The sequence below is a fragment of the Oncorhynchus nerka genome, linkage group LG14 (assembly GCF_034236695.1).
Source record: "Oncorhynchus nerka isolate Pitt River linkage group LG14, Oner_Uvic_2.0, whole genome shotgun sequence".
NCBI classification, from domain to species: domain Eukaryota; kingdom Metazoa; phylum Chordata; class Actinopteri; order Salmoniformes; family Salmonidae; genus Oncorhynchus; species Oncorhynchus nerka.
Genome location: NC_088409.1, coordinates 20,694,946 through 20,719,503, shown reverse-complemented (window position 1 = coordinate 20,719,503; position 24,558 = coordinate 20,694,946). Strand labels below are relative to the sequence as shown.

At 46.7% G+C, this 24,558-nt stretch overlaps 2 protein-coding genes across 3 annotated transcripts in view; both read right to left on the bottom strand.

The window, feature by feature from the left end:
* Positions 1 to 745: 745 nt before the first annotated feature.
* Positions 746 to 8,849, bottom strand: LOC115146806 (glycylpeptide N-tetradecanoyltransferase 2). 2 transcript variants are annotated; one of them, XM_029688833.2, is made up of 12 exons: positions 8,666 to 8,849; positions 7,760 to 7,877; positions 7,358 to 7,499; positions 4,993 to 5,111; positions 4,795 to 4,886; positions 4,390 to 4,506; positions 3,677 to 3,847; positions 3,442 to 3,550; positions 3,104 to 3,274; positions 2,083 to 2,250; positions 1,849 to 1,986; positions 746 to 1,722 (listed from the first exon to the last, which is right to left on the bottom strand). In XM_029688833.2, exons 1-12 carry the CDS (start codon positions 8,773 to 8,775, stop codon positions 1,702 to 1,704), a joined length of 1,476 nt encoding a protein of 491 aa, XP_029544693.1. In that variant the 5' UTR covers positions 8,776 to 8,849; the 3' UTR covers positions 746 to 1,701. The 2 variants fall into 2 exon arrangements, with proteins under 2 accessions (XP_029544693.1, XP_029544696.1); XM_029688836.2 differs by lacking the exon at positions 8,666 to 8,849 and adding an exon at positions 8,083 to 8,595.
* A 4,649-nt stretch (positions 8,850 to 13,498) lies between these two features.
* LOC135575176 (protein FAM171A1-like) overlaps positions 13,499 to 24,558 on the bottom strand; it is a 48,291-nt gene continuing 37,231 nt past the window's right edge. Inside the window, exons 6-9 of the mRNA XM_065027736.1 lie at positions 20,992 to 21,108; positions 18,141 to 18,255; positions 17,851 to 17,962; positions 13,499 to 17,390 (exon numbers count right to left, since the gene is read on the bottom strand). Coding sequence (XP_064883808.1) covers positions 15,798 to 17,390; positions 17,851 to 17,962; positions 18,141 to 18,255; positions 20,992 to 21,108 — 1,937 coding nt within the window. The 3' untranslated portion in view covers positions 13,499 to 15,797. The remainder of the gene's footprint in view (positions 17,391 to 17,850; positions 17,963 to 18,140; positions 18,256 to 20,991; positions 21,109 to 24,558) is intronic.

The following is a 24,558-nucleotide window of genomic DNA, read 5'->3' as shown; positions in this document are numbered from 1 at the left end:
CTGACCATTACCTAGGTTTGGGCACAGCCCCAGATGCAGACCACGTTCAGAGCCACACCTCAGAAACACTAAAAGCAAGTAACTCCCCATGAGGGCAGCGTAAGAATGAGAACTACACACCTCTTTCCATGACAAAATGACTTGGTGAAAGCTATGATCCCTTATTGATGTAACTTGTAAATCGGCTTCAATCAGTGTAGATGGTGAGGAGACAGGTTAAAGACCGTTTTAAGCATTGAAACATGGATTGCGTATGTGTGCCATTCAGAGGGTGAATGGGCAAGACGAAAGATTTGTAACTTTGAACAGGGTATGTTAGTAGGTGCCAAGGGCACCAGTTTAAGTGTCAAGAACTGCAACGCAGCTGGGTTTTTCACTCTCAACAGTTTCCTGTGTGTATCAAGAATGGTCCCCTACCCAAAGGACATCCAGCCAACTTGACAACTGTGGGAAGCATTGGAGTCAACATGGGCCAGGATCCCTGTGGACCGTTTCTGACACCTTGTTGAGTCCATGTCCCGATGATTGAGGCTGTTCTGAGGGCGAAAGGGGCTGCAACTCAATATTAGGGAGGTGTTCCTAATGTTTTGTACATTGTATTTTCCCCATGTAAACAAAAAAACATTTCCCCCCCACGTACACAATCAACTAACTCAGTTTCTCGTTGACAGGGACACTTGTATATCTAACTGTAGTAACCATGACGACATCAGCAAACAAAACAGCTGTTTTCTCTCATCACAGGTTCCTTCATGTGCTGGATCATACACAAGGAGCTGCCTGATACTCCAACCCAATACCTTTATTTATAGGTGAAGATGCCATTTTGACAGACATGGGAGAAATGGTGACAGAACACACAACATATAAGCACAATCCTAAATATCAGAATTGTGCCCGGGAAAAAAATGGGACCTTTTTAAAATAATATGTTGTTAGGTGCAAACACACAAAACAAATTAAAAACAATTTTAAAATAATAAAATTCTCATCCTGCATTTTGTGTTTCTCAAACACTCAGATATTGAAAAACCTAAACACACAAAACAGAAATAATCGATATATAAAATGCACCTGGGGTTGTTATAAGGAGCCTTCCTCTCAGTTAAGAACTTAAGATTTGTGCTTCAAATACATTCTTCCTCAAAAATCCCTAGAATCCCCTCCCCTCTTAACCGTTCATAGGAACACCAAAGTCAATAACATCTACGCTAGTTGAATCTTTCCTCTCCCACCCTCCATATTCCACACTACAGGAATACATGTGTTCTGGCATTAAATGTACAGGTTACTACATTTCTGCACTGTCCAACAAACACGGTTACCAATGCACCTTTTTGAATAATAATTTTTTAAAAACATTTTGGATGAAAATCTTCCTTTTCTTCATGTAGTGTGTGTGTGTGTGTGTGTGTGTGTACTGTACAAGAGTCTGTCTCAGGCAGAGCATGACTTCACATTCAGGATGTTGATGGTTAAAAAGAGTTATCAGTTCCGGGTGAGCAGAGAGAATGTTCTCCATGATAAAAATGATCCAGGAGAGATGCTCAAAGTGATGCACACCTCCCGATCACTTTGATTGGTTGATTGTTTTCATTGTCTTCTTCTAGTTTGGGACTACCTGTGTGTCCAGGTAGAGCGATGTTAGGGGTCAAAGAAGACCTTTGACCTCTGAGTGTGTAGCAGTCACAGACAGACTAGTTATTGAAGAACAAGGCCAACCTGAAACAGAGCGACAGAGATAGAAAAATTAGAATTATTGACCGATTTCCCATTATGAACTTCTTTCACAGCACACCCAGGAATACACCCCACCTTGTTGACACACACACACACACACACACACACCATGCCAGGGTCCATGGGGGGACATTTCCAGTTAAAGAGGTAATACTGCAGGTTGCCGTCTCCGATGCCAAATTTGAGCTTCTCCAGAAACACCTTGTTCTCCATCAGGTCCAGAGCATTAAACACATCAAAGCCTTTCTGTGGGACACACAAACACACACCAATTAGATGGACGTGATCATAGTTGTGTTGAACCTTTGTATTTATGTTGGAAAGAGTGTGTGTGTGCAGTACCAGTTTGGCCAGTATGAGAGTGTCATTCATCAGGTCCAGTAGTGGAGTGTGTGTGTGAACGCTGTAGAAGGAGTAAGCAGCCTTTAGACTTCTGTGCTGTGGATGGTGCATCACTGTGGAGGGCAGGGTGTAGAAACTAGTGAAGTCTGTCAACACACCACCAGCACCCTGAGGGTAAACACAGAGTAGCAAATTAAAAGTACTCAGATGTCAGTATCTAATTATATTGAACAAAAATATAAATGCAACAACTCTACTGAGTTACAGTGCATATAAGGAAATCAGTCAATTGAAATAAATTCCTTAGGTCCTAAACTATGGATTTCACATGATTGGGCAGGGGCGCAGCCATAGGCCCGCCCACTGGGAAGCCAGGGCCAGCCAATCAGAGTTTTTCCCCATAAAAGGGCTTTATTACAGTCAGAAATACTCCTCAGTTTCATCAACTGTCCGTGTGGCTGGTCTCAGACGATCCCTGAGGTGAAGAAGCCGGGTGTGGAGGTCCTGGGCTGGCGTGGTTACACGTGGTCTGCGGTTGTGAGGCCAAATTCTCTAAAACGACGTTGGGAGGTGGCTTATGGTAGAGAAATTAACATTTAATTATCTGGCAACAGCTCTGGTGGACATTCCTGCAGTCAGCATGCCAATTGCACACTCCCTCAATGCTTGACATCTGTGGCCTTGTGTTGTGTGACAAAACTGCACCTTTTAGAGTGGCCTTATATTGTCCCCAGCACAAGGTGCAACTGTGTAATGAACATGCCATTTAATCAGCCTCTTGATATGCTACACCTGTTAGGTGGATGGATTATCTTAGCAAATGAGAAATGCTCTCTAACAGGGATGTAGACAAGTTGGGCACAATGAGAGAAATAAGCTTTTTGTGAGTATGGAACATTTCTGTGATCTTTAATTTCAGCTCATGAAAAATGGGCCAAACACTTTACATGTTGTGTTTATATTTTTGTTCAGTATATCCATCTCATTATCTAATTGAACAGACAAAAAGACAGACCCCTACCTCCACGACAAATGTGTCTATGATGTTGTCCTGAGGGAGGAACCAGTGTGCCACCTCCTCCTCGCCCATAGAGGGCGCCAGCTGGAAACGTCTCATGTGTTTCTGCAGCAGCTCCGTCACCTGACGCACGTCACGCCTCTCCATCGCTCGCAAGCCCGGGGTCTTAGTGCTCTACAGAGCCGGAGAGAAAGGGGAGTTATACACATACACCCAACATCACACAGGCCTGTAACCATAAAGCAAAGTTTATTAACCCCGTCAGCTGGGAGAAAAGTGTCTTGCTCAATGTAGGAGAGATGTGATAGATGGTGGAAGTGTAACATTGTGTGTGTTCTTACGTCTGGTAGTCTGTACAATTTCATGGTTCTCTGCAGCGTCATGTTTCTGCTCAGGTGAGAGAATTTCACCTCCACCAGCTTCCTAGGGTTCAGAGAACGATGCCAGTACCTGTTCACAAAACACAACACTCCTGTTACATACTCTAGTTACAGTCAAATTACTACAGTTAGGCAACTTAAGCATTCTATGTATTCTTATTATGTTAGGACAAATTGATGAATTGTGTCTGTGTACCTGCAGGTAGACACAGGTTTGGGTAGAACCACTCCTGCCGTGTAGACGGCCTGGAATATACCCTCCAAGTTAACCCTTCGTGTGATCTCCCTGATCAGAACTGGAGCCACACGCTTTGAACGCAATTTCTTATGAACACACAGGAAGTTGATCTCAACCATTTTCTTTAAGCTGGAGAGGGACAGGGAGGAAAACGTGTGCATCAAGTTCAGCACTGACATGCACCTGTCCACGACGTTGTTGATGTGTGTGGTTAGAGCGTGTGTGGTTAGAGCGTGTGTGGTTAGAGGGTGTGTGGTTAGGGCGTGTGTGGTTAGGGCGTGTGTGGTTAGGGCGTGTGTGGTTAGGGCGTGTGTGGTTAGGGCGTGTGTGGTTAGGCGTGTGTGGTTAGAGCGTGTGTGGTTAGAGCGTGTGTGGTTAGAGCGTGTGTGGTTAGAGCGTGTGTGGTTAGAGCGTGTGTGGTTAGAGCGTGTGTGGTTAGAGCGTGTGTGGTTAGAGCGTGTGTGGTTAGGGCGTGTGTGGTTAGGGCGTGTGTGGTTAGGGCGTGTGTGGTTAGGGCGTGTGTGGTTAGAGCGTGTGTGTTTAGAGCGTGTGTGGTTAGAGCGTGTGTGGTTAGAGCGTGTGTGGTTAGAGCGTGTGTGGTTAGGGCGTGTGTGGTTAGGGCGTGTGTGGTTAGGGCGTGTGTGGTTAGGGCGTGTGTGTGTGTGACTCACGTGTCGTAGATGTGAATATCAGCAGGAATGGCACTGATGAAACCAACCAGTTTCTTATTGGAGGAAACCCTCACCCCACAATGCCACTGGGGCAACCAGCCTGGAGGACGCAACGCCCTGAGAGAGAGAGAAAGAGAGAAGAGAAGGAGAGAGAAAGAAGAGAAGGAGAAAGAAGAGAGAGAGAAAGAAGAGATAGAGAGAGAAAGAAGAGATAGAGAGAGAAAGAAGAGAGAGAAAGAAGAAAGAGAGAAGAGAAGGAGAGAGATGAGAGAGAGAAAGAAGAGAAGGAGAGAGAAAGAAGAGAGAGAAAGAGAAAAAGGAGAGAGAAGAAGCAGAGTAGTTTAGACAGAGGCCAAACACACAGACAGTTTAACATAATCTAAGTAGAGTATGGATTTGACTTACCATTTGAGAAAGCTGGGTGAGTAATCAAATCTAAACATGTTGTCATCATCCTCCACATAGTTCTCATTCAACAAGGTGTACAACTCCTTCAGCTGAGAGAGAAAGAGAGTCTTAGTAAAGTCTTCTGTCGGCACGACTTTGATGTCTGGTGGCAATGAATGTAAACTTATGAACACAAAGAAACACAAACACACTCACCACGTCAGCGTTGCTGAGGTCCAGCGTGTCCCACATAAAGCCCTGTGGTAGAGAGTAGGGCTCCTGTCTGATGTTGTCCTTGTCAGCCTCCATGGGCCCATGGCTGGTTACAACCTCATCTGCCAAAACACAACCAGCCAATCACAACCAACCAGCCAGCCAATCACAACTAGGGGACTTGAGGAAATACAGCCAGTGTTTTCTTACTATAACAACGTGCTTAACTTTCTCTGATTGTGAGAGTACTGTATCTGTACATATTTACAGGGCCTATAGAAAGTTTACACCCCCTTAACTTTCTCTGATTGTGGGAGTACTGCATCTGTACATATTTACAGGGCCTATAGAAAGTTTACACACCCTTGAACTTTTTTTGCGCTACAAAGTGACCTTGAAATAGATTAGTCTTTTTTTTGTCATTGATCTGTACAAAATACTCAAAATTCTACACACTTTTAGAAATGAATAAGCATTTTATACTTAAATAGTCTTTTCAGACCCCTTGTTTAGACAAGCCTAAATTAGTTCAGAAGTAAAATGTGGCTTAACAAATCACATACGTTATATGGACTCACTGTGTGAAATAATAGGAGTTGACATGATTTTTGAATGAATGACTACTCCTTCCTCTGTCCCCCATACATACAACATCTGTAAGGTCCCTCAGTGAAGTATTGAATTTCAAGCACAGATTCAACTACAAAGACCAGGAAACTTTTTGAAATCCTCATAAAGAAGGGAAGTGATTGATAGATGGGTAACAATAACAAATCAGACATTGAATATATCTTGAAGTATGGTCAAGTTAATAATGATACTGTGGATGATGTATTAAACCACCCAGACACATCAAAGATGCAGAAGTCCTTAATTGAGCTGCAGGACAGGAAGGAAACTGCTTAGGGATGTCACAATGAGGCCATTGGTGATTTTAAAACAGCTATAGAGTTCAATGGCTGTGATGGGAGAAAACTGAGGATGGATCAACAACATTGTAGTGACTCCACAATAATGACCTAAATGACAGAGTGAAAAGAAGAATACAAATATAAAATACAATTATTCCAAAACATACATATGTATGCAACAAGGCACTAAAGTAATACTGCAAAGAAAACACAGCAAAGGAACACACTTTTTGGCTTAAATGCAAAGTCTAATGTTTGGAGCAAATTCAAAACAACACTGAGTAACTACCTCCTTATTTTCAAGCATGGTGGTGTCTGCATCATGGTATGGGTATACTTGACATGGGCAAAGACTTCTGTTTCTTTTCATCCTGAAATACTCAGGAGGGAGCTAAGCCCAGGCAAAATCCTAGAGGAAAACCTGCTTTAATCTGCTTTACACAAGACACTGGGAAAGGAATTTATATTTTAGCAGGACAATAACCTACAACACAAAGCCAAATCTACACTAGCATTAATTACCAAGAAGACAGCGAATGTTCCTGAGTAGCCAAGACAGATTTTCAAGCAGATTTAGGTCAAAACTATGTCAAGACTTGAAAATTGCTGTCTAGCCATGACCCCCAACACCTTGACAGAGGTTGAAGAATGTTGAAAATAAAATGGGCAAATATTGCACAATACAGGTGTGCAAAGCTCTTATGAGACTTACCCAAGAAGACTCACAGCTGTATCGCTGCCAAAGGTGTTTCTAACATGTGTTCACTCAGGGGACTGATTACTAATCTAATCAAAGTATATTAGTGTTTCATTTGTTCAGCCCGCCTGGTGTTCAACATTCCCAGGTTCTCCCATGTCACCCCGCACACTCCACTGGCTTCCAGTCGAAGCTCGCATCCACTACAAGACCCTGGTACTTGTCTACGGAGCAGCAAGAGGAACTACCTCTCCTTACCATCAGGCTATGCTCATATCCTACACCTCAACCCGAGCACTCTGTTCTGCCACCTCTGGTCTCTTGTCCCTCCCACCCCATGGGAGGGCAGCTCCCCCTCAGCTCAGTCCAAAAATAAATGCCTCCTTACTAGCTCTGACTAAGCTGATAGTAAGTACATTTTTCCTGAAAATAGCTATGACTGATATGTGGAAGTCCCACCCAACTAACTATCTTAAGATGAATGCACTAACTGTAAGTCACTCTGGATAAAAGCATCTGTTAAATGACTAAAATGTACATTTATATGAATATATATATTTTAAAACATTCTTCCACTGAGTATTTAGCATAGATCATAGACATGAAAATCACTAATAAATTCATTTGAATCCCAATTTGTAACAAAATGTAAAGAAATCCAAAGGGGTGTAGACTTTCTATAGGCACTGAATGTGTAGTTTAGTAAAAGTGTGTGATCGAGGGTGTATGTCTCACTCACTGTGTGTGTGTGTCTACTCACTGAGTTTAGGTACTGGCTGTGTGTCCCAGAACTGGTACTTGTGTTTGGTGGCCTCGTCAATGCTCTTAGCTGGTCCCTGGCAGGACAGCAACTCCATGGCTCTCTGGATGTCCTGCAGCTTCTGCATGGGCAGCCCTGGGTTCTACACACAGGTGAGAAGGTTAGAACAGACAGACAGACTCCCAAATGGACCTCTTACAACCTATGCACTTGTGGAGATCTGAGAGGATTTGATTGGTATATGAAATATGGTGTAACTTCCACTTAGCCTATCTCAGGACAAGGTGGTGCTATTACCATATTGCTTAAACCTGTCAAATCCAGTCAGATCTCCACAAGTGCATAGGGCTTGATTTGGAATTGGGCCAGAGCAAGAGGGGGAGAGAGAGAGCGGTTAGTCACCTTTATCTCCTGTGAGTCTGAGGCAGAGTCTGACTTGGCCCCTCCAGAGCTTGGCTTCTCTTTCTTTCTCTTCTGTTTCTTCTTCTTCTTCTTAGCCCCCAAGTCTCCCCCTGGACTCCTACACACACACAGAGAGATTTGATAGCTGGCTACATCTCTGCTCTGGAGTAAAGGTTAGCTGGTACTATTGTCATGCTGAATAATTAAAGTCCGGCTAAAATGGGGCCAGATTATGCACCTCAGTGGGTGTAACCTATGCACCTCAGTGGGTGTAACCGGAGCAGAGTAGCAATCACTCTGCCTAACAACGTTAGTTTACATACTGTTTTACGTCTAGCCTGCTGCTGTAACGTCAGAGAAGGACAGCCAAGGATATGCGCTGCTGTTAGCTAGCAAATGCGCCAGCAGTATAAAACGAAACATTTAGTTAGATAAATATCCATTTAGCGTATGTCATTCCATTGACAATTGCTTTAAATGCGAACAAGTCAATCCTACAGGCTACTCGCATGCTAAACTGGCAATTTAACTAGCTGGCCAGTTAGCTTGCAATAACTACACAACGCCTAGCACGCCGAGTCTCATTCATTCAAATGAAAAGCTACTTAGCTAGCTTTCATTTATATGGCTACACTGCCATGACATCCACTAGCCAGCAGGATTATAATACACTTGCTACTCAGACGACTGAGAGGGCCATCATCACATAAAAACATTATGTGATAGAATTAACGAACAGGGCATATATGGTCCTTGGTCGTAAAAACACAAACGTTAGATGTATGCGCGAGCTCATTATCCAAATAAACTCATCCACCCCCTACACAGGACCGAGCCATCGGAGCGTGGACGCGTGCTGCCCCGGACTGCTGCGTTTTGTGTCTGGTTGGTGAAGCCGAGCCTCACCCTTGCATGTGTTCATTCTCCTCCTCGTTATCGCCATCTATTCCGCAGGTGTCCTGGTCGTCCAGCTCCAGGCTCTGCTGACTGGCTGCGGACTCGCTATCTTCCGCCATTATGGATGAAAACCTATATATATATAAAAAAAATATGCTGAATGAACAGGAGACAGGGAGGGATGGGAAAAACAAAGAGGTTAGTCGGAAATAGCGCCATCTGGTGCCCAATCTCCTCACAGCACGTTTGCAGAGCAGTAGGCTAAGTTCCCAAATCACATCGAAACAAGGAGAGATCAGCTATACACTACATTACCAAAAGTATGTGAACACATCTTATTCCAAAAGCATGGGCATTAATATGGAGTTGGTCCCCCTTTGTTGCTATAACAGCCTCTACTCTCCTGGTTAGGCTTTCCACTAGATGTTGGAACATCGCTGCAGGGACTTGATTCCATTCAGCCACAAAGGCATTAGTGAGGTTAGGCCTGGCTCCAGTGGTCGTTCCAATTCATCCCAAAGGTGTTCGATGGGGTTGAGGTCAGATGCCCTGTGCAGGCCAGTCAACTTCTTCCACACCAATCTCAAAAAAATTCTGTATGGAACTCACTTTGTGCATGAGGGCAATGTCATGCTGAAACAGGAAAGGGCCTTCCTGAAACTGTTGCCACAAAGTTTGAAGCACAGAATCATCTAGAATGTGATTGTATGCTGTAGCGTTAAGACTTCCCTTCTCTGGAACTATGGGGCCTAGCCTGAACCATGAAAAACCACCCCAGACCCTTATTCCTTCTCCACCAAACTTTACAGTTGACAAAGCATCCGGGCAGGTAGTGTTCTTCTCCTGGCATCTGCAAACCCAGATTCGTCTGTCGGACTGCCAGATGGTGAAGCGTGATTCATCACTCCAGAGAGCACGTTTCCACTGCTCCAGAGTCCAATGGCGGCGAGCTTTACACCACTCTAGCCAACACTTGGCATTGCGCATGGTGATCTTAGGCTTGTATGCGGCTGCTCGGCCATGGACACCCAGGTCCGGACGAACAGTTATTGTGCTGACGTTGCTTGCAGAGGCAGTTTGGAACTTGGTAGTGAGTGTTGCAACCAAGGAAAGACACTCTTCAGTAATCCAGTTCTGTCAGCTTGTGTGGCCTACCATTTCGTGGCTGAGCCGTTGTTGCTCCTAGATGTTTTGTTTTCACTTCACAATAACAGCACATATAGTTGACCGGGGCAGGTCTAGCAGGACAGAAATTTGACGAACTGACTTGTTGGAAAGGTGACATCCTATGAAATCAAATCAAATTGTATTTGTCACATACACATGGTTAGCAGATGTTAATGTGAGTGTAGCGAAATGCTTGTGCTTCTAGTTCCGACAATGCAGTAATAACCAACAAGTAATCTAACTAACAATTCCAAAACTACTGTCTTATACACAGTGTAAGGGGATAAAGAATATGTACATAAAGATATATGAATGAGTGATGGTACAGAGCAGCATAGGCAAGATACAGTAGATGGTATCGAGTACAGTATATACATATGAGATGAGTATGTAAACAAAGTGGCATAGTTAAAGTGGCTAGTGATACATGTATTACATAAGGATGCAGTAGATGATATAGAGTACAGTATATACGTATGCATATGAGATGAATAATGTAGGGTATGTAACATTATATTAGGTAGCATTGTTTAAAGTGGCTAGTGATATATTTTACATCATTTCCCATCAATTCCCATTATTAAGGTGGCTGGAGTTGAGTCAGTGTCAGTGTGTTGGCAGCAGCCACTCAATGTTAGTGGTGGCTGTTTAACAGTCTGATGGCCTTGAGATAGAAGCTGTTTTTCAGTCTCTCGGTCCCAGCTTTGATGCACCTGTACTGACCTCGCCTTCTGGATGATAGCGGGGTGAACAGGCAGTGGCTCGGATGGTTGTTGTCCTTGATGATCTTTATGGCCTTCCTGTAACATCGGGTGGTGTAGGTGTCCTGGAGGGCAGGTAGTTTGCCCCTGGTTATGCGTTGTGCAGACCTCACTACCCTCTGGAGAGCCTTACGGTTGTGGGCGGAGCAGTTGCCTTACCAGGCGGTGATGCAGCCCGCCAGGATGCTCTCGATTGTGCATCTGTAGAAGTTTGTGAGTGCTTTTGGTGACAAGCCGAATTTCTTCAGCCTCCTGAGGTTGAAGAGGCGCTGCTGCGCCTTCTTCACAATGCTGTCTGTGTGAGTGGACCAATTCAGTTTGTCTGTGATGTGTATGCCGAGGAACTTAAGTGCCATGTTGAAAGTCACTGAGCTATTCAGTAAGGCCATTCTACTGCCAATGTTTGTTTATGGAGATTGCATGGCTGTGTGCTCGATTTTATACACCTGTCAGCAACGGGTGTGGCTGAAATGGCCAAATCCACTAATTTGAATGGGTGTTCAAACTTTTGTATATACGGTACCAAGAAACAGTTTGGACACATCTACTCATTCAATAATTTTTCTTTATTTTGACTATTTTCTACATTGTAGAATATTAGTGAAGACATAACTATGAAATAACACATATGGAATTATTTAGTAACCAAATTATTTTTAAACAAATAAAAATATACTTTATATTTGAGATTCTTCAAAGTAGCCACCCTTTGCCTTGATGACAGCTTTGCACACTCTTGGCAGTCACTCAACCAACTTCATGAGGAATGCTTTTCCAACAGTCTTGAAGGAGTTCCCACATATGCTGAGCACTTGTCAGCTGCTTTTCCTTCCCTCTACAGTCCAACTCTTCCCAAACAATCTCATTTGGGTTGAGGTCGGGTGATTGTGGAGGCCAGGTCATCTGATACAGCACTCCATCACTCTCCTTGGTCAAATAGCCCTTACACAGCCCGGAAGTGTGTTTTGGGTCATTGTCCTGTTGAAAAACAAATGATAATTTCACTAAGCGCAACCCAGATGGGATGGCGTATTGCTGCAGAATAGTGTGGTAGCCATGCTGGTTAAGTGTGCCTTGAATTCTAAATAAATTACAGTGTCACCAGCAAAGCACCATCACACCTCCTCCTCCATACTTCACAGTGGGAACTGTGATCTCCATCCGTTCACCTACTCTGTGTCTCACAAAGACACGACAGTTGGAACCAAAAATCTCAAATTTGGACTCATCATATCAAAGGACAAATTTCCACTGATCTAATGTCCATTGCTCGTGTTTCTTGGCCCAAGGAAGTCTCTTCTTATTGGTGTCCTTTAGTAGTGGTTTCTTTGCAGCAATTCGACCATGAAGGCCTGATTCACACAGTCTCCTCTGAACAGTTGATGTTGAGATGTGTCTGTTACTTGAACTCTGTGAAGCATTTATTTGGGCTGCAATCCAAGGTGCAGTTAACTCTAATGAATGTATCCTCTGCAGCAGAGGTAACTCTGGATCTTCCTTTCCTGTGGTGGTCCTCATAAGAGCTAGTTTCATCATAGCGCTTGATGGTTTTTGCGACTGAAATGTTCCAGATTGACTGACCTTCATGTCTTAAAATAATGATGGACAGTTGTTTCTCTCTGCTTATTTCATCTATTCTTTCCATAATATGGACTTGGTCTTTTACCAAATAGGGCTATCTTCTGTATACCACCCCTACCTTTTAACAAGGCACACATGTTAATGGAAATGCATTCCAGGTGACTACCTCATGAAGCTGGTTGAGAGAATGCCAAGTGAAACAGGCCGGCTCATAGCCTGTGGCAAAAATGAGGGGACGCGAACAACTGGTATAGGCCAATCAAAAAGGTTCTTTATTGTAAACCAAAACTATTAACTTTAAACTAAGAAAAAGGAATGAGGTGTGACAGTATCATAATGTAAGGTGTATGTAAAGTGCAGGGATGCATGAATCTGTGTGTGAATGACTGAGTGAAAACTATGCAAAACTACAAAGGAACAAACAAAACAGGATCATACCTGGAGGAGCAGAGAGAGAGAGAGAGAGAGAGATTAGTGAAGCAGCAGTTTAAATACCCAGGTGACTCCAATCACTAACGACCCTCCTCTGCCTGCAGGAGGAACCGCCCCTGCACTGCAGAGGGGCCGTGTGCAAAGCTGTCATCAAGGCAAAGGGTGGCTACTTTGAAGAATGTCAAATATAAAATATTTTTATTGATTTCATTTTTTTTTGGTTACTACATGATTCCATGTGTTTTGACATCTTCACTATTATTCTACAATGTAGAAAATAGTAAAAATAAAGAAAAACTCTTGAATGACTAGGTGTGTCCAAACTTTTGACTGGTACTGTATAGCGTAGATCAAACATTTCCATCATATATTAAAAAAATAACATCAACATTGCCACGCTATGGAGCGCGTCTGTCAGCTACTGAATTCAGGGGGAAACGGCTGAGCTGCAGGTTCTCTGGTCATTATGTCCCGATGGAGGGTTGATATGCTGCTCCATTAAATCCGCCCGTTAGTAACCGGTAAGGCCTTGAGGGGGGAGTCAGGTTCTCCCAGTCAGCAAGATGTTGATTGATTTCCTGTCTATATACAGATCCGTCAAAAGGAGCATGAAATATGACAAGCCTAATGGAAACTGATAGGTCAACCATAAGGGAATGAAAAGCTTTACCATAATTCGGTGTGGTTCAGTAATGTAGAACATGTAGCCATGACTACTGCTTTAGTTATCAGATACATTAACGTGAACCATGCATCTGGATACAGTCTAACCCTGAAGCTTGCACACATTTGACGTTGATCTACAGAGCATGACTCAATTATGTTCTACTTACTCTACTACACCCAAACTTGCTCTATAGTCTCTAGACTAGTGCTAAACCATACACAGAAGATGCAGAAGTCCAGTTTGTCTCTTTATTCAGAATAATAAGCGTAAATTATAATACAAGCAACCAGTTAAGACATTCAGAATGGATGGAACAGTAACATACAGTACTCTCCCAGAGTGGTTACTATGGTGATGGAGTACAGAGCGAGAGAGAGAGGATGAGGGGTCATTCACAACACTAGCTCACATGTCAACATGTAAAGGAGAGAACTATATACACTGTAATGCCTCAGATGTCATATGCTGTCACACACACACGACCTGCAGTATATTGTCTGCACGCACAGATATGAACACTCAGGCACATGCTTGTGCAGAAAGACATGAGTACAGACAGAGACGGGCCCACGCACTGGCACACAGAGACAGATGCAAAAGTCAATAAACAATCTAGCTACAGCCACACAGCATCCTCCCTTTGTGACTGAGGAGAGGAGAGAGGGGGTTGCTGCATGCTGTCTGCCAGGGACAGAGGGAGGAGAGGAGAGAGGGGGTTGCTGCATGCTGTCTGCCAGGGACAGAGGGAGGAGGAGAGAGGGGGTTGCTGCATGCTGTCTGCCAGGGACAGAGGGAGGAGGAGAGAGGGGGTTGCTGCATGCTGTCTGCCAGGGACAGAGGGAGGAGGAGAGAGGGGGTTGCTGCATGCTGTCTGCCAGGGACAGAGGGAGGAGGAGAGAGGGGGTTGCTGCATGCTGTCTGCCAGGGACAGAGGGAGGAGAGGAGAGAGGGGGTTGCTGCATGCTGTCTGCCAGGGACAGAGGGAGGAGAGGAGAGAGGGGGTTGCTGCATGCCGTCTGCCAGGGACAGAGGGAGGAGAGGAGAGGTTGCTGCATGCCGTCTGCCAGGGACAGAGGGAGGAGAGGAGAGAGGGGGTTGCTGCATGCCGTCTGCCAGGGACAGAGGGAGCAGAGGAGAGAGGGGGTTGCTGCATGCCGTCTGCCAGGGACAGAGGGAGGAGAGGAGAGAGGGATGAGGTAGTGGAGGGTTAGAGCTCAACAGGGGAGAGGAGAAATAAATAGCTAGCTGAACTGATCAACGGATGTGTACGAGTCAACTTGTTCAAAGGCACTTGGAAAACGAGGAAGTCGATTATAGTGGTTTCCAAACGTCAGGATGCGGTTTGGTTTCAGAGAAAAGGCTTGGGTGTGTGTCTGTTAAAACTCTGTACTTACAGTAAGGGAAAAAAACGATAAAACATATCTGAGTAGAAAATAGCATAAACGTATTTGAGTAAAATCACAGAGTACTTAAAATTACAAAACAAGGCATCTCAAGCAACTGTATAAAAGTGATGCATAGCCAGCCGTTCAGAGCAAAGTATGCCGAAGTCAGTGGTTCAACACACAAAACCTTCATATAAAACCTCACTGGTAGAGTGCTGCAATATCAACAGTCACCAACAGAGGGGGCTGTATCCCATTATCTGATTCACCAGTCGTGTGTGTAACTGAAGTTACACACACACTAATCTAAGGTACCCTAACGTTGGAAAATGGAAACCTAAAAAAATAACAAAACAAAATATGTTTTAGTGTCACATACACTGGATAGATGCAGCCATAGTAGTACGGCGCCCCTGGAGCAAATCAGGGTTAAGTGCCTTGCTCAAGGGCACATCGACAGATTTTTCAACATCTTGGCTTGGGTATTCGAACCAGTGATCTTTGCGTTACTGGCCCACCGCTCTAACTGCTAGGCTACCTGCCGCCCAGATTAAGACTTGTGGGGGGAAAACTGATCGTAGATCTGTGCCTCTGGGCAGCATTATACATTAGAGTAGCTTCCTTTCCTGCTGTATGTATATCCTGCCCTAGTTACTGATCTGAAAACACTACTACTCCTTCTACCTAGACCTGCCAGTAGACATCCGCCATATTGCTTTTACTTGTCCGATGCTTTTCAGATCAGTGGACTGAAGCAGATAAGGCTGAGGAAAGGAGGCTGCTAGTAAGTATTGAAACACACATGGTCTGTCTCTACTTTATTCCACAGCCACTTTTTGCTGACACAGCTAATTTACTAAAGGCATAGCAGTTGTGCATTACATGTTCTCTGACGTTGTTAAGTTTATTTTTAGTTCAGGAGTTCATCTGTATCACTCAGACAAAGTCTCTATGGCATGTCTAGTCAGTGGCCTGTCCATGTAGTGTGGGGCTATGATGATACACAGGAAGGATTAGGCATTAGAATGTATGGAGATCCAACTGTTTCCATTCGTTTCCATTCACTGACAGTTCCATTTAGCTCCCAGTGCAGATGTACTTCCTTCTTCATGTCACTCTGGGGTGGGGTGGTGGGAGGGGAAGTAAGGTCATTTGAGGTTAAAGACTGCCAGTAGGGGGCGCTCCTCCCGCTTCTGCCAGGGGCTCTTCTTCTCCTCCTCTCCGTGGTCGTCAGGGGCAACAGACAATAGGGCCGTCTGGTCATGCTCAGTCCTGAAGACAACGCCCTTTGTCTCTGTGAGTGGGGGTGGAGAGGAGGATGAGGAGGAGGAGAGGGGTGAAGGAGCCTCTTCCTGTATCATCCCCTCTCCTCTGTGTTCCTCTTCCTCTCCTCTGTCCTCCTCCTCTTCCTCTACTTGTTGATGTCCCTGTGTGTTCTGCAACCCTGGACCTAAAGGGCTGTCCTGGGGGCTACACTCAGGAGTCTCCCCCTCCAGGTCATCCACATATACCAGCTGGGTGTAGGCCATGGCAGGAGGGCCGCTCTTTGTCCTCCCCCTCTCTCTGTCTTTCTCTCTTTCCCTCTCTCCTACCTTCCTCTCTACCTGCCTCCCCCTCCGCCCTGCTCTGGGCTCATTCAGGTCCACCCCGGAGTCCAGACTTGCGTCGTTTCCGTTGACATGTCTACCACCACTGTTGTTACCATGGCTACCTCCTCCACCTGGATTCCCCTTGGCTTGCCCAGCCCGCTGCAAGTCTATGTAAGAGTGTCTGATGGCGTTAGACCGACCGTCCAATGAGACGAACCAGGCGCGCGGGTGTGTGAGGGGCTTCCCTCCCCGCAGTTCCATCAGTTTCCTCTCAGCCAATAGCGTGTCCTCGCCGTTCATTTGCATAATACCTGCCTCCCCAAGTGCTGTCGGGATAGACAGGGACTCTGATAGGCTGCTCCACTCCCCTTGCCCCTCTCCTTGTCCCTGGTTGGCTGAGGCGATAGCATAATCGGTGTGTGTTTGCCCCAGGGGCTGCTGGGAGTGTGAGGCGTTGAGCTCAGCCTGGATGGTCTCCAGGTCACTCTGCTGGTCAGTCTGTAAGAACAGGGCCTGGCCACACAGCGGGTGCTCCCCCGGCAGGCGCATGTAGTGGGCTGGGATCACCAGGGTGGGCCGGATCCTCCTGGGGTAACCGTCTCCTCCACTCAGCAGGTCCACGGAGCCACAGCACAGCAGCTGGCCCGGCCTGGGGAGGGAGAGGGGCAGGGAGCCCAGGTGGTCCACAGACCGGGACAGGAGGTAGTCTGGGGGTCTGCGCTCACACCCCTCCCCTCTGATAGGGGAGACAGGTGGGGAGCAGGGCGAGGTAGCCTCACGCACACTAGTCCCGCCCTCCCCAACACCACTCAATTGACTTGCTGACGCCTGCACCTGATTTGAGGAGGAAAGTCTATCTGGGAGCTGATTGATGGATGAGCAGATAGAGGTGTATGATTGGCGGTAGCCGGCATCTGTCCCGGCGGAGAGGGCTGACTTAAACGGGAACGTCTCCACAGACTGACGGTAGTCTCTGCTGCGCGGCGTCAGATTGCCTAGCGACGAGCCATGACGACTTCGGCTGTGGTTTCCTAGCGACATGTGACTGTGGTTGCCATGGGAGACCAGGTCATGGCGATCGTAGGAGGAGGGTTTGAGCATGGGCGTGGTCATGTCGGGTTCTGCTGTCGTAGAGACCAGCTCCAAATGAACCTAGAGATGTGATAAGGTATTAGTGTCAGTTTCACAGACAGTAGCGCTATGCCATAATCTAACATGCTCTTCAAACAGAATACACAGAACACACAGGGAACAATACCATCAATACACACTAACACAAAAGTGAAAAAACTCAACAGAATATTAGCCGTGATTATAACAATAGAAAGTGCAGTGGCAGTTCCAAAGTGCAGTTCCAAAGTGCAGTTCCAAAGTGCAGTTCCAAAGTGCAGTTCCAAAGTGCAGTTTCAAAGTGCAGTTCCAAAGTGCAGTTCCAAAGTGCAGTTCCAAAGTGCAGTGGCAAAGTGCAGTTCCAAAGTGCAGTGGCAAAGTGCAGTGGCAAAGTGCAGTTCCAAAGTGCAGTGGCAAAGTGCAGTTCCAAAGTGCAGTGGCAAAGGGAGAAAGCATGTTAGTATGAAGAGACCAGTGGTCCCTGGCCTGGATGTTGACTGACCTCGCTGCTGATGAGGTGGGACATGGAGGTGGACTGGTCTCTCTTACTGCCCTCCAGACCAGACGACAGAGTCAGCTTCCGCTGGGACAGACGAGGCTTCACACAACCACGCCTGGAAAGAGACAGAGACAGGGAGATAGTGAGGGAGAGACAGGGAGAGAGAGATAGTGAGAGAAGGGGAGAGGAAAGAGAAGACAGTCCTGTTGAAACTCAAGACTACGTCACTGACGCACAACACACACTTATGACAGTCGGCAGGGAAGTCCATTGATCCAGACAGATGGACAGACCTGCAGTAGTACAGTAGTAGACAGAGCAGGCAGAGGAGGATGACAGCCATGCCTCCCAGTATGGCCAATAGGAAGACTGTGTGGTATGTACTGATGTCCTTTGCCACCACCGGACCTGCAGAAACAGACACATTCTTCTTCTTTTTTAAAGGTTCACAGAGGAAGTTTTACCTGTTTTAAATTTGTGTGTTGGTACCTGTGTCTAGTGGGGACGTGGTGTGTGTTGGTACCTGTGTCTAGTGGGGACGTGGTGTGTGTTGGTACCTGTGTCTAGTGGGGACGTGGTGTGTGTTGGTACCTGTGTCTAGTGGGGACGTGGTGTGTGTTGGTACCTGTGTCTAGTGGGGACGTGGTGTGTGTTGGTACCTGTGTCTAGTGGGGACGTGGTGTGTGTTGGTACCTGGGTCTAGTGGGGACGTGGTGTGTGTTGGTACCTGTGTCTAGTGGGGACGTGGTGTGTGTTGGTACCTGTGTCTAGTGGGGACGTGGTGTGTGTTGGTACCTGTGTCTAGTGGGGACGTGGTGTGTGTTGGTACCTGTGTCTAGTGGGGGCGTGGTGTGTGTTGGTACCTGTGTCTAGTGGGGACGTGGTGTCTGTTGGTACCTGTGTCTAGTGGGGACGTGGTGTGTGTTGGTACCTGTGTCTAGTGGGGACGTGGTGTGTGTTGGTACCTGTGTCTAGTGGGGACGTGGTGTGTGTTGGTACCTGTGTCTAGTGGGGACGTGGTGTGTGTTGGTACCTGTGTCTAGTGGGGACGTGGTGTGTGTTGGTACCTGTGTCTAGTGGGGACGTGGTGTGTGTTGGTACCTGTGTCTAGTGGGGACGTGGTGTGTGTTGGTACCTGTGTCTAGTGGGGACGTGGTGTGTGTTGGTACCTGTGTCTAGTGGGGACGTGGTGTGCGTTGGTACCTGTGTCTAGTGGGGACGTGGTGTGCGTTGGTACCTGTGTCTAGTGGGGACGTGGTGTGCGTTGGTACCTGTGTCTAGTGGGGGCGTGGTGTGCGTTGGTACCTGTGTCTAGTGGGGGCGTGGTGTGCGTTGGTACCTGTGTCTAGTGGGGACGTGGTGTGCGTTGGTACCTGTGTCTAGTGGGGACGTGGTGTGCGTTGGTACCTGTGTCTAGTGGGGACGTGGTGTGCGTTGGTACCTGTGTCTAGTGGGGGCGTGGTGTGCGTTGGTACCTGTGTCTAGTGGGGACGTGGTGTGCGTTGGTACCTGTGTCTAGTGGGGGCGTGGTGTGCGTTGGTACCTGTGTCTAGTGGGGGCGTGGTGTGCGTTGGTACCTGTGTCTAGTGGGGGCGTGGTGTGCGTTGGTACCTGTGTCTAGTGGGGACGTGGTGTGCGTTGGTACCTGTGTCTAGTGGGGACGTGGTGTGCGTTGGTACCTGTGTCTAGTGGGGACGTGGTGTGCGTTGGTACCTGTGTCTAGTGGGGACGTGGTGTGCGTTGGTACCTGTGTCTAGTGGGGGCGTGGTGTGCGTTGGTACCTGTGTCTAGTGGGGACGTGGTGTGCGTTGGTACCTGTGTCTAGTGGGGGCGTGGTGTGCGTTGGTACCTGTGTCTAGTGGGGGCGTGGTGTGCGTTGGTACCTGTGTCTAGTGGGGGCGTGGTGTGCGTTGGTACCTGTGTCTAGTGGGGGCGTGGTGTGCGTTGGTACCTGTGTCTAGTGGGGACGTGGTGTGCGTTGGTACCTGTGTCTAGTGGGGACGTGGTGTGCGTTGGTACCTGTGTCTAGTGGGGACGTGGTGTGCGTTGGTACCTGTGTCTAGTGGGGACGTGGTGTGCGTTGGTACCTGTGTCTAGTGGGGACGTGGTGTGCGTTGGTACCTGTGTCTAGTGGGGACGTGGTGTGCGTTGGTACCTGTGTCTAGTGGGGACGTGGTGTGCGTTGGTACCTGTGTCTAGTGGGGGCGTGGTGTGCGTTGGTACCTGTGTCTAGTGGGGGGCGTGGTGTGCGTTGGTACCTGTGTCTAGTGGGGACGTGGTGTGCGTTGGTACCTGTGTCTAGTGGGGACGTGGTGTGCGTTGGTACCTGTGTCTAGTGGGGGCGTGGTGTGCGTTGGTACCTGTGTCTAGTGGGGGCGTGGTGTGCGTTGGTACCTGTGTCTAGTGGGGGCGTGGTGTGCGTTGGTACCTGTGTCTAGTGGGGGCGTGGTGTGCGTTGGTACCTGTGTCTAGTGGGGACGTGGTGTGCGTTGGTACCTGTGTCTAGTGGGGACGTGGTGTGCGTTGGTACCTGTGTCTAGTGGGGACGTGGTGTGCGTTGGTACCTGTGTCTAGTGGGGACGTGGTGTGCGTTGGTACCTGTGTCTAGTGGGGACGTGGTGTGTGTTGTTGTACCTGTGTCTAGTGGGGACGTGGTGTGTGTTGGTACCTGTGTCTAGTGGGGACGTGGTGTGTGTTGGTACCTGTGTCTAGTGGGGACGTGGTGTGTGTTGGTACCTGTGTCTAGTGGGGACGTGGTGTGTGTTGGTACCTGTGTCTAGTGGGGACGTGGTGTGTGTTGGTACCTGTGTCTAGTGGGGACATGGTGTGTGTTGGTACCTGTGTCTAGTGGGGACATGGTGTGTGTTGGTACCTGTGTCTAGTGGGGACGTGGTGTGTGTTGGTACCTGTGTCTAGTGGGGACGTGGTGTGTGTTGGTACCTGTGTCTAGTGGGGACATGGTGTGTGTTGGTACCTGTGTCTAGTGGGGACGTGGTGTGTGTTGGTACCTGTGTCTAGTGGGGACGTGGTGTGTGTTGGTACCTGTGTCTAGTGGGGACGTGGTGTGTGTTGGTACCTGTGTCTAGTGGGGATGTGGTGTGTGTTGGTACTTGTGTCTAGTGGGGACATGGTGTGTGTTGGTACCTGTGTCTAGTGGGGACATGGCAGCCACCCAGTATCCCAGCTGAGGGGCGATGTAGGTTAGGCTGAGCTGGTCTCCCTCCCTCTGGACATAGCCCAGACTGCTCTTCAACCAGGCCCCTACAAACAAACACAGAGAGAGTTAGAGATATACTCTTCAAACACAGTCAATTAGTGTAAAGCTTTTGGCCTAGTCACTGTGCTGCTGCAGTTCTCCAGCCAACCACTGGGAGGAAGCAGACTCACAGTGACACAGTCATAACTCACACTGGCCAGGAGCCATATGAGCTAGAATCATCATAACATAGCCAGACACAGTCATTGTGGAAGATGATGTAACACGACCTGGACAACGATCTAATGTCAGTTTTTACTTCATCACCATTGGTATGATAAGGATTTGTGGTATGTAGGCTGATTCAAGATCTGTGTATGAGAGGGGCTATGACAGTGCAGTAGTGGTCTCTGCAGGGGATTCTCTGTCTATTATAGATGCTCTGATGCAACCCAATTAGAAGGGAAGACCTAATGTACAGGGAGGGGGAAAGAGAAACAAGAGAAGGAGAGAAATGCCTGTGACTCAGCATCTTTATGAAACGCTTCGCCTCCCCCCCTCCCTCACACACACAGTGTCATTGATCCCCATGGACCAAGCACAGAAACAGCCCAACCCAGCACAGCCCTGTCCTCTTGAGGAGTCAACTCTCACTGGATGACCTTTTACATTAGTGTATTGTATCCTCTGGCTGTAAGGCATCACACACACAAACACACGCAAGCATGCACACAGAGTCACCTGGTCACCTTTACATTAGTACTAGTCCTTTGTGAGAGTTTGTAGGAACGTCATCATGAATTCTGTTCAGATGTGAACTGGATGGTATTGACATCATTAACTCCTCTCTGTAATGTATTGACATCATTAACTCCTCGCTAATGTATTGACATCATTAACTCCTCTCTGTAATGTATTGACATCATTAACTCCTCTCTGTAATGTATTGACATCATTAACTCCTCGCTAATGTATTGACATCATTAACTCCTCTCTGTAATGTATTGACATCATTAACTCCTCGCTAATGTATTGACATCATTAACTCCTCTCTGTAATGTATTGACATCATTAACTCCTCGCTAATGTATTGACATCATTAACTCCTCTCTGTAATGTATTGACATCATTAACTCCTCTCTGTAATGTATTGACATCATTAACTCCTCGCTAATGTATTGACATCATTAACTCCTCTCTGTAATGTATTGACATCATTAACTCCTCTCTGTAATGTATTGACATCATTAACTCCTCTCTGTAATGTATTGACATCATTAACTCCTCTCTGTAATGTATTGACATCACTAACTCCTCGCTAATGTATTGACATCATTAACTCCTCTCTGTAATGTATTGACATCATTAACTCCTCTCTGTAATGTATTGACATCATTAACTCCTCTCTGTAATGTATTGACATCATTAACTCCTCTCTGTAATGTATTGACATCATTAACTCCTCTCTGTAATGTATTGACATCATTAACTCCTCTCTGTAATTTTTTTATTTTTTTATTTCACCTTTATTTAACCAGGTAAGCAAGTTGAGAACAAGTTCTCATTTACAATTGCGACCTGGCCAAGATAAAGCAAAGCAGTTCGACACATACAACGACACAGAGTTACACATGGAGTAAAACAAACATACAGTCAATAATACAGTAAAAAAAAACAAGTCTATATACAATGTGAGCAAATTAGGTGAGAAGGGAGGTAAAGGCAAAAAAGGCCATGGTGGCAAAGTAAATACAATATAGCAAGTAAAACACTGGAATGGTAGTTTTGCAATGGAAGAATGTGCAAAATAGAAATAAAAATAATGGGGTGCAAAGGAGCAAAATAAATAAATAAATTAAATACAGTTGAGAAAGAGGTAGTTGTTTGGGCTAAATTATAGGTGGGCTATGTACAGGTGCAGTAATCTGTAAGATGCTCTGACAGTTGGTGCTTAAAGATAGTGAGGGAGATAAGGGTTTCCAATTTAAGAGATTTTTGTAGTTCGTTCCAGTCATTGGCAGCAGAGAACTGGAAGGAGAGGCGGCCAAAGAAAGAATTGGTTTTGGGGGTGACTAGAGAGATATACCTGCTGGAGCGTGTGCTACAGGTGGGAGATGCTATGGTGACCAGCGAGCTGAGATCAGGGGGGACTTTACCTAGCAGGGTCTTGTAGATGACATGGAGCCAGTGGGTTTGGCGACGAGTATGAAGCGAGGGCCAGCCAACGAGAGCGTACAGGTCGCAATGGTGGGTAGTATATGGGGCTTTGGTGACAAAACGGATTGCACTGTGATAGACTGCATCCAATTGGTTGAGTAGGGTATTGGAGGCTATTTTGTAAATGACATCGCCAAAGTCGAGGATTGGTAGGATGGTCAATTTTACAAGGGTATGTTTGGCAGCATGAGTGAAGGATGCTTTGTTGCGAAATAGGAAGCCAATTCTAGATTTAACTTTGGATTGGAGATGTTTGATATGGGTCTGGAAGGAGAGTTTACAGTCTAACCAGACACCTAAGTATTTGTAGTTGTCCACGTATTCTAAGTCAGAGCCGTCCAGAGTAGTGATGTTGGACAGGCGGGTAGGTGCAGGTAGCGATCGGTTGAAGAGCATGCTTAGTTTTACTTGTATTTAAGAGCAATTGGAGGCCACGGAAGGAGAGTTGTATGGCATTGAAGCTTGCCTGGAGGGTTGTTAACACAGTGTCCAAAGAAGGGCCGGAAGTATACAGAATGGTGTCGTCTGCGTAGAGGTGGATCAGAGACTCACCAGCAGCAAGAGCGACCTCATTGATGTATACAGAGAAGAGAGTCGGTCCAAGAATTAAACCCTGTGGCACCCCCATAGAGACTGCCAGAGGTCCGGACAGCAGACCCTCCGATTTGACACACTGAACTCTATCAGAGAAGTAGTTGTTGAACCAGGCGAGGCAATCATTTGAGAAACCAAGGCTGTCGAGTCTGCCGATGAGGATGTGGTGGTTGACAGAGTCGAAAGCCTTGGCCAGATCAATGAATACGGCTGCACAGTAATGTTTCTTATCGATGGCGGTTAAGATATCGTTTAGGACCTTGAGCGTGGCTGAGGTGCACCCATGACCAGCTCTGAAACCAGATTGCATAGCAGAGAAGGTATGGTGAGATTCGAAATGGTCGGTAATCTGTTTGTTGACTTGGCTTTCGAAGACCTTAGAAAGGCATGGTAGGATAGATATAGGTCTGTAGCAGTTTGGGTCAAGAGTGTCCCCCCCTTTGAAGAGGCTTTCCAATCTTTGGGAATCTCAGATGACACGAAAGAGAGGTTGAACAGGCTAGTAATAGGGGTGGCAACAATTTCGGCAGATAATTTTAGAAAGAAAGGGTCCAGATTGTCTAGCCCGGCTGATTTGTAGGGGTCCAGATTTTTCAGCTCTTTCAGAACTTCAGCTGAATGGATTTGGGAGAAGGAGAAATGGGGAAGGCTTGGGCGAGTTGCTGTTGGGGGTGCAGTGCTGTTGACCGGGGTAGGAGTTGCCA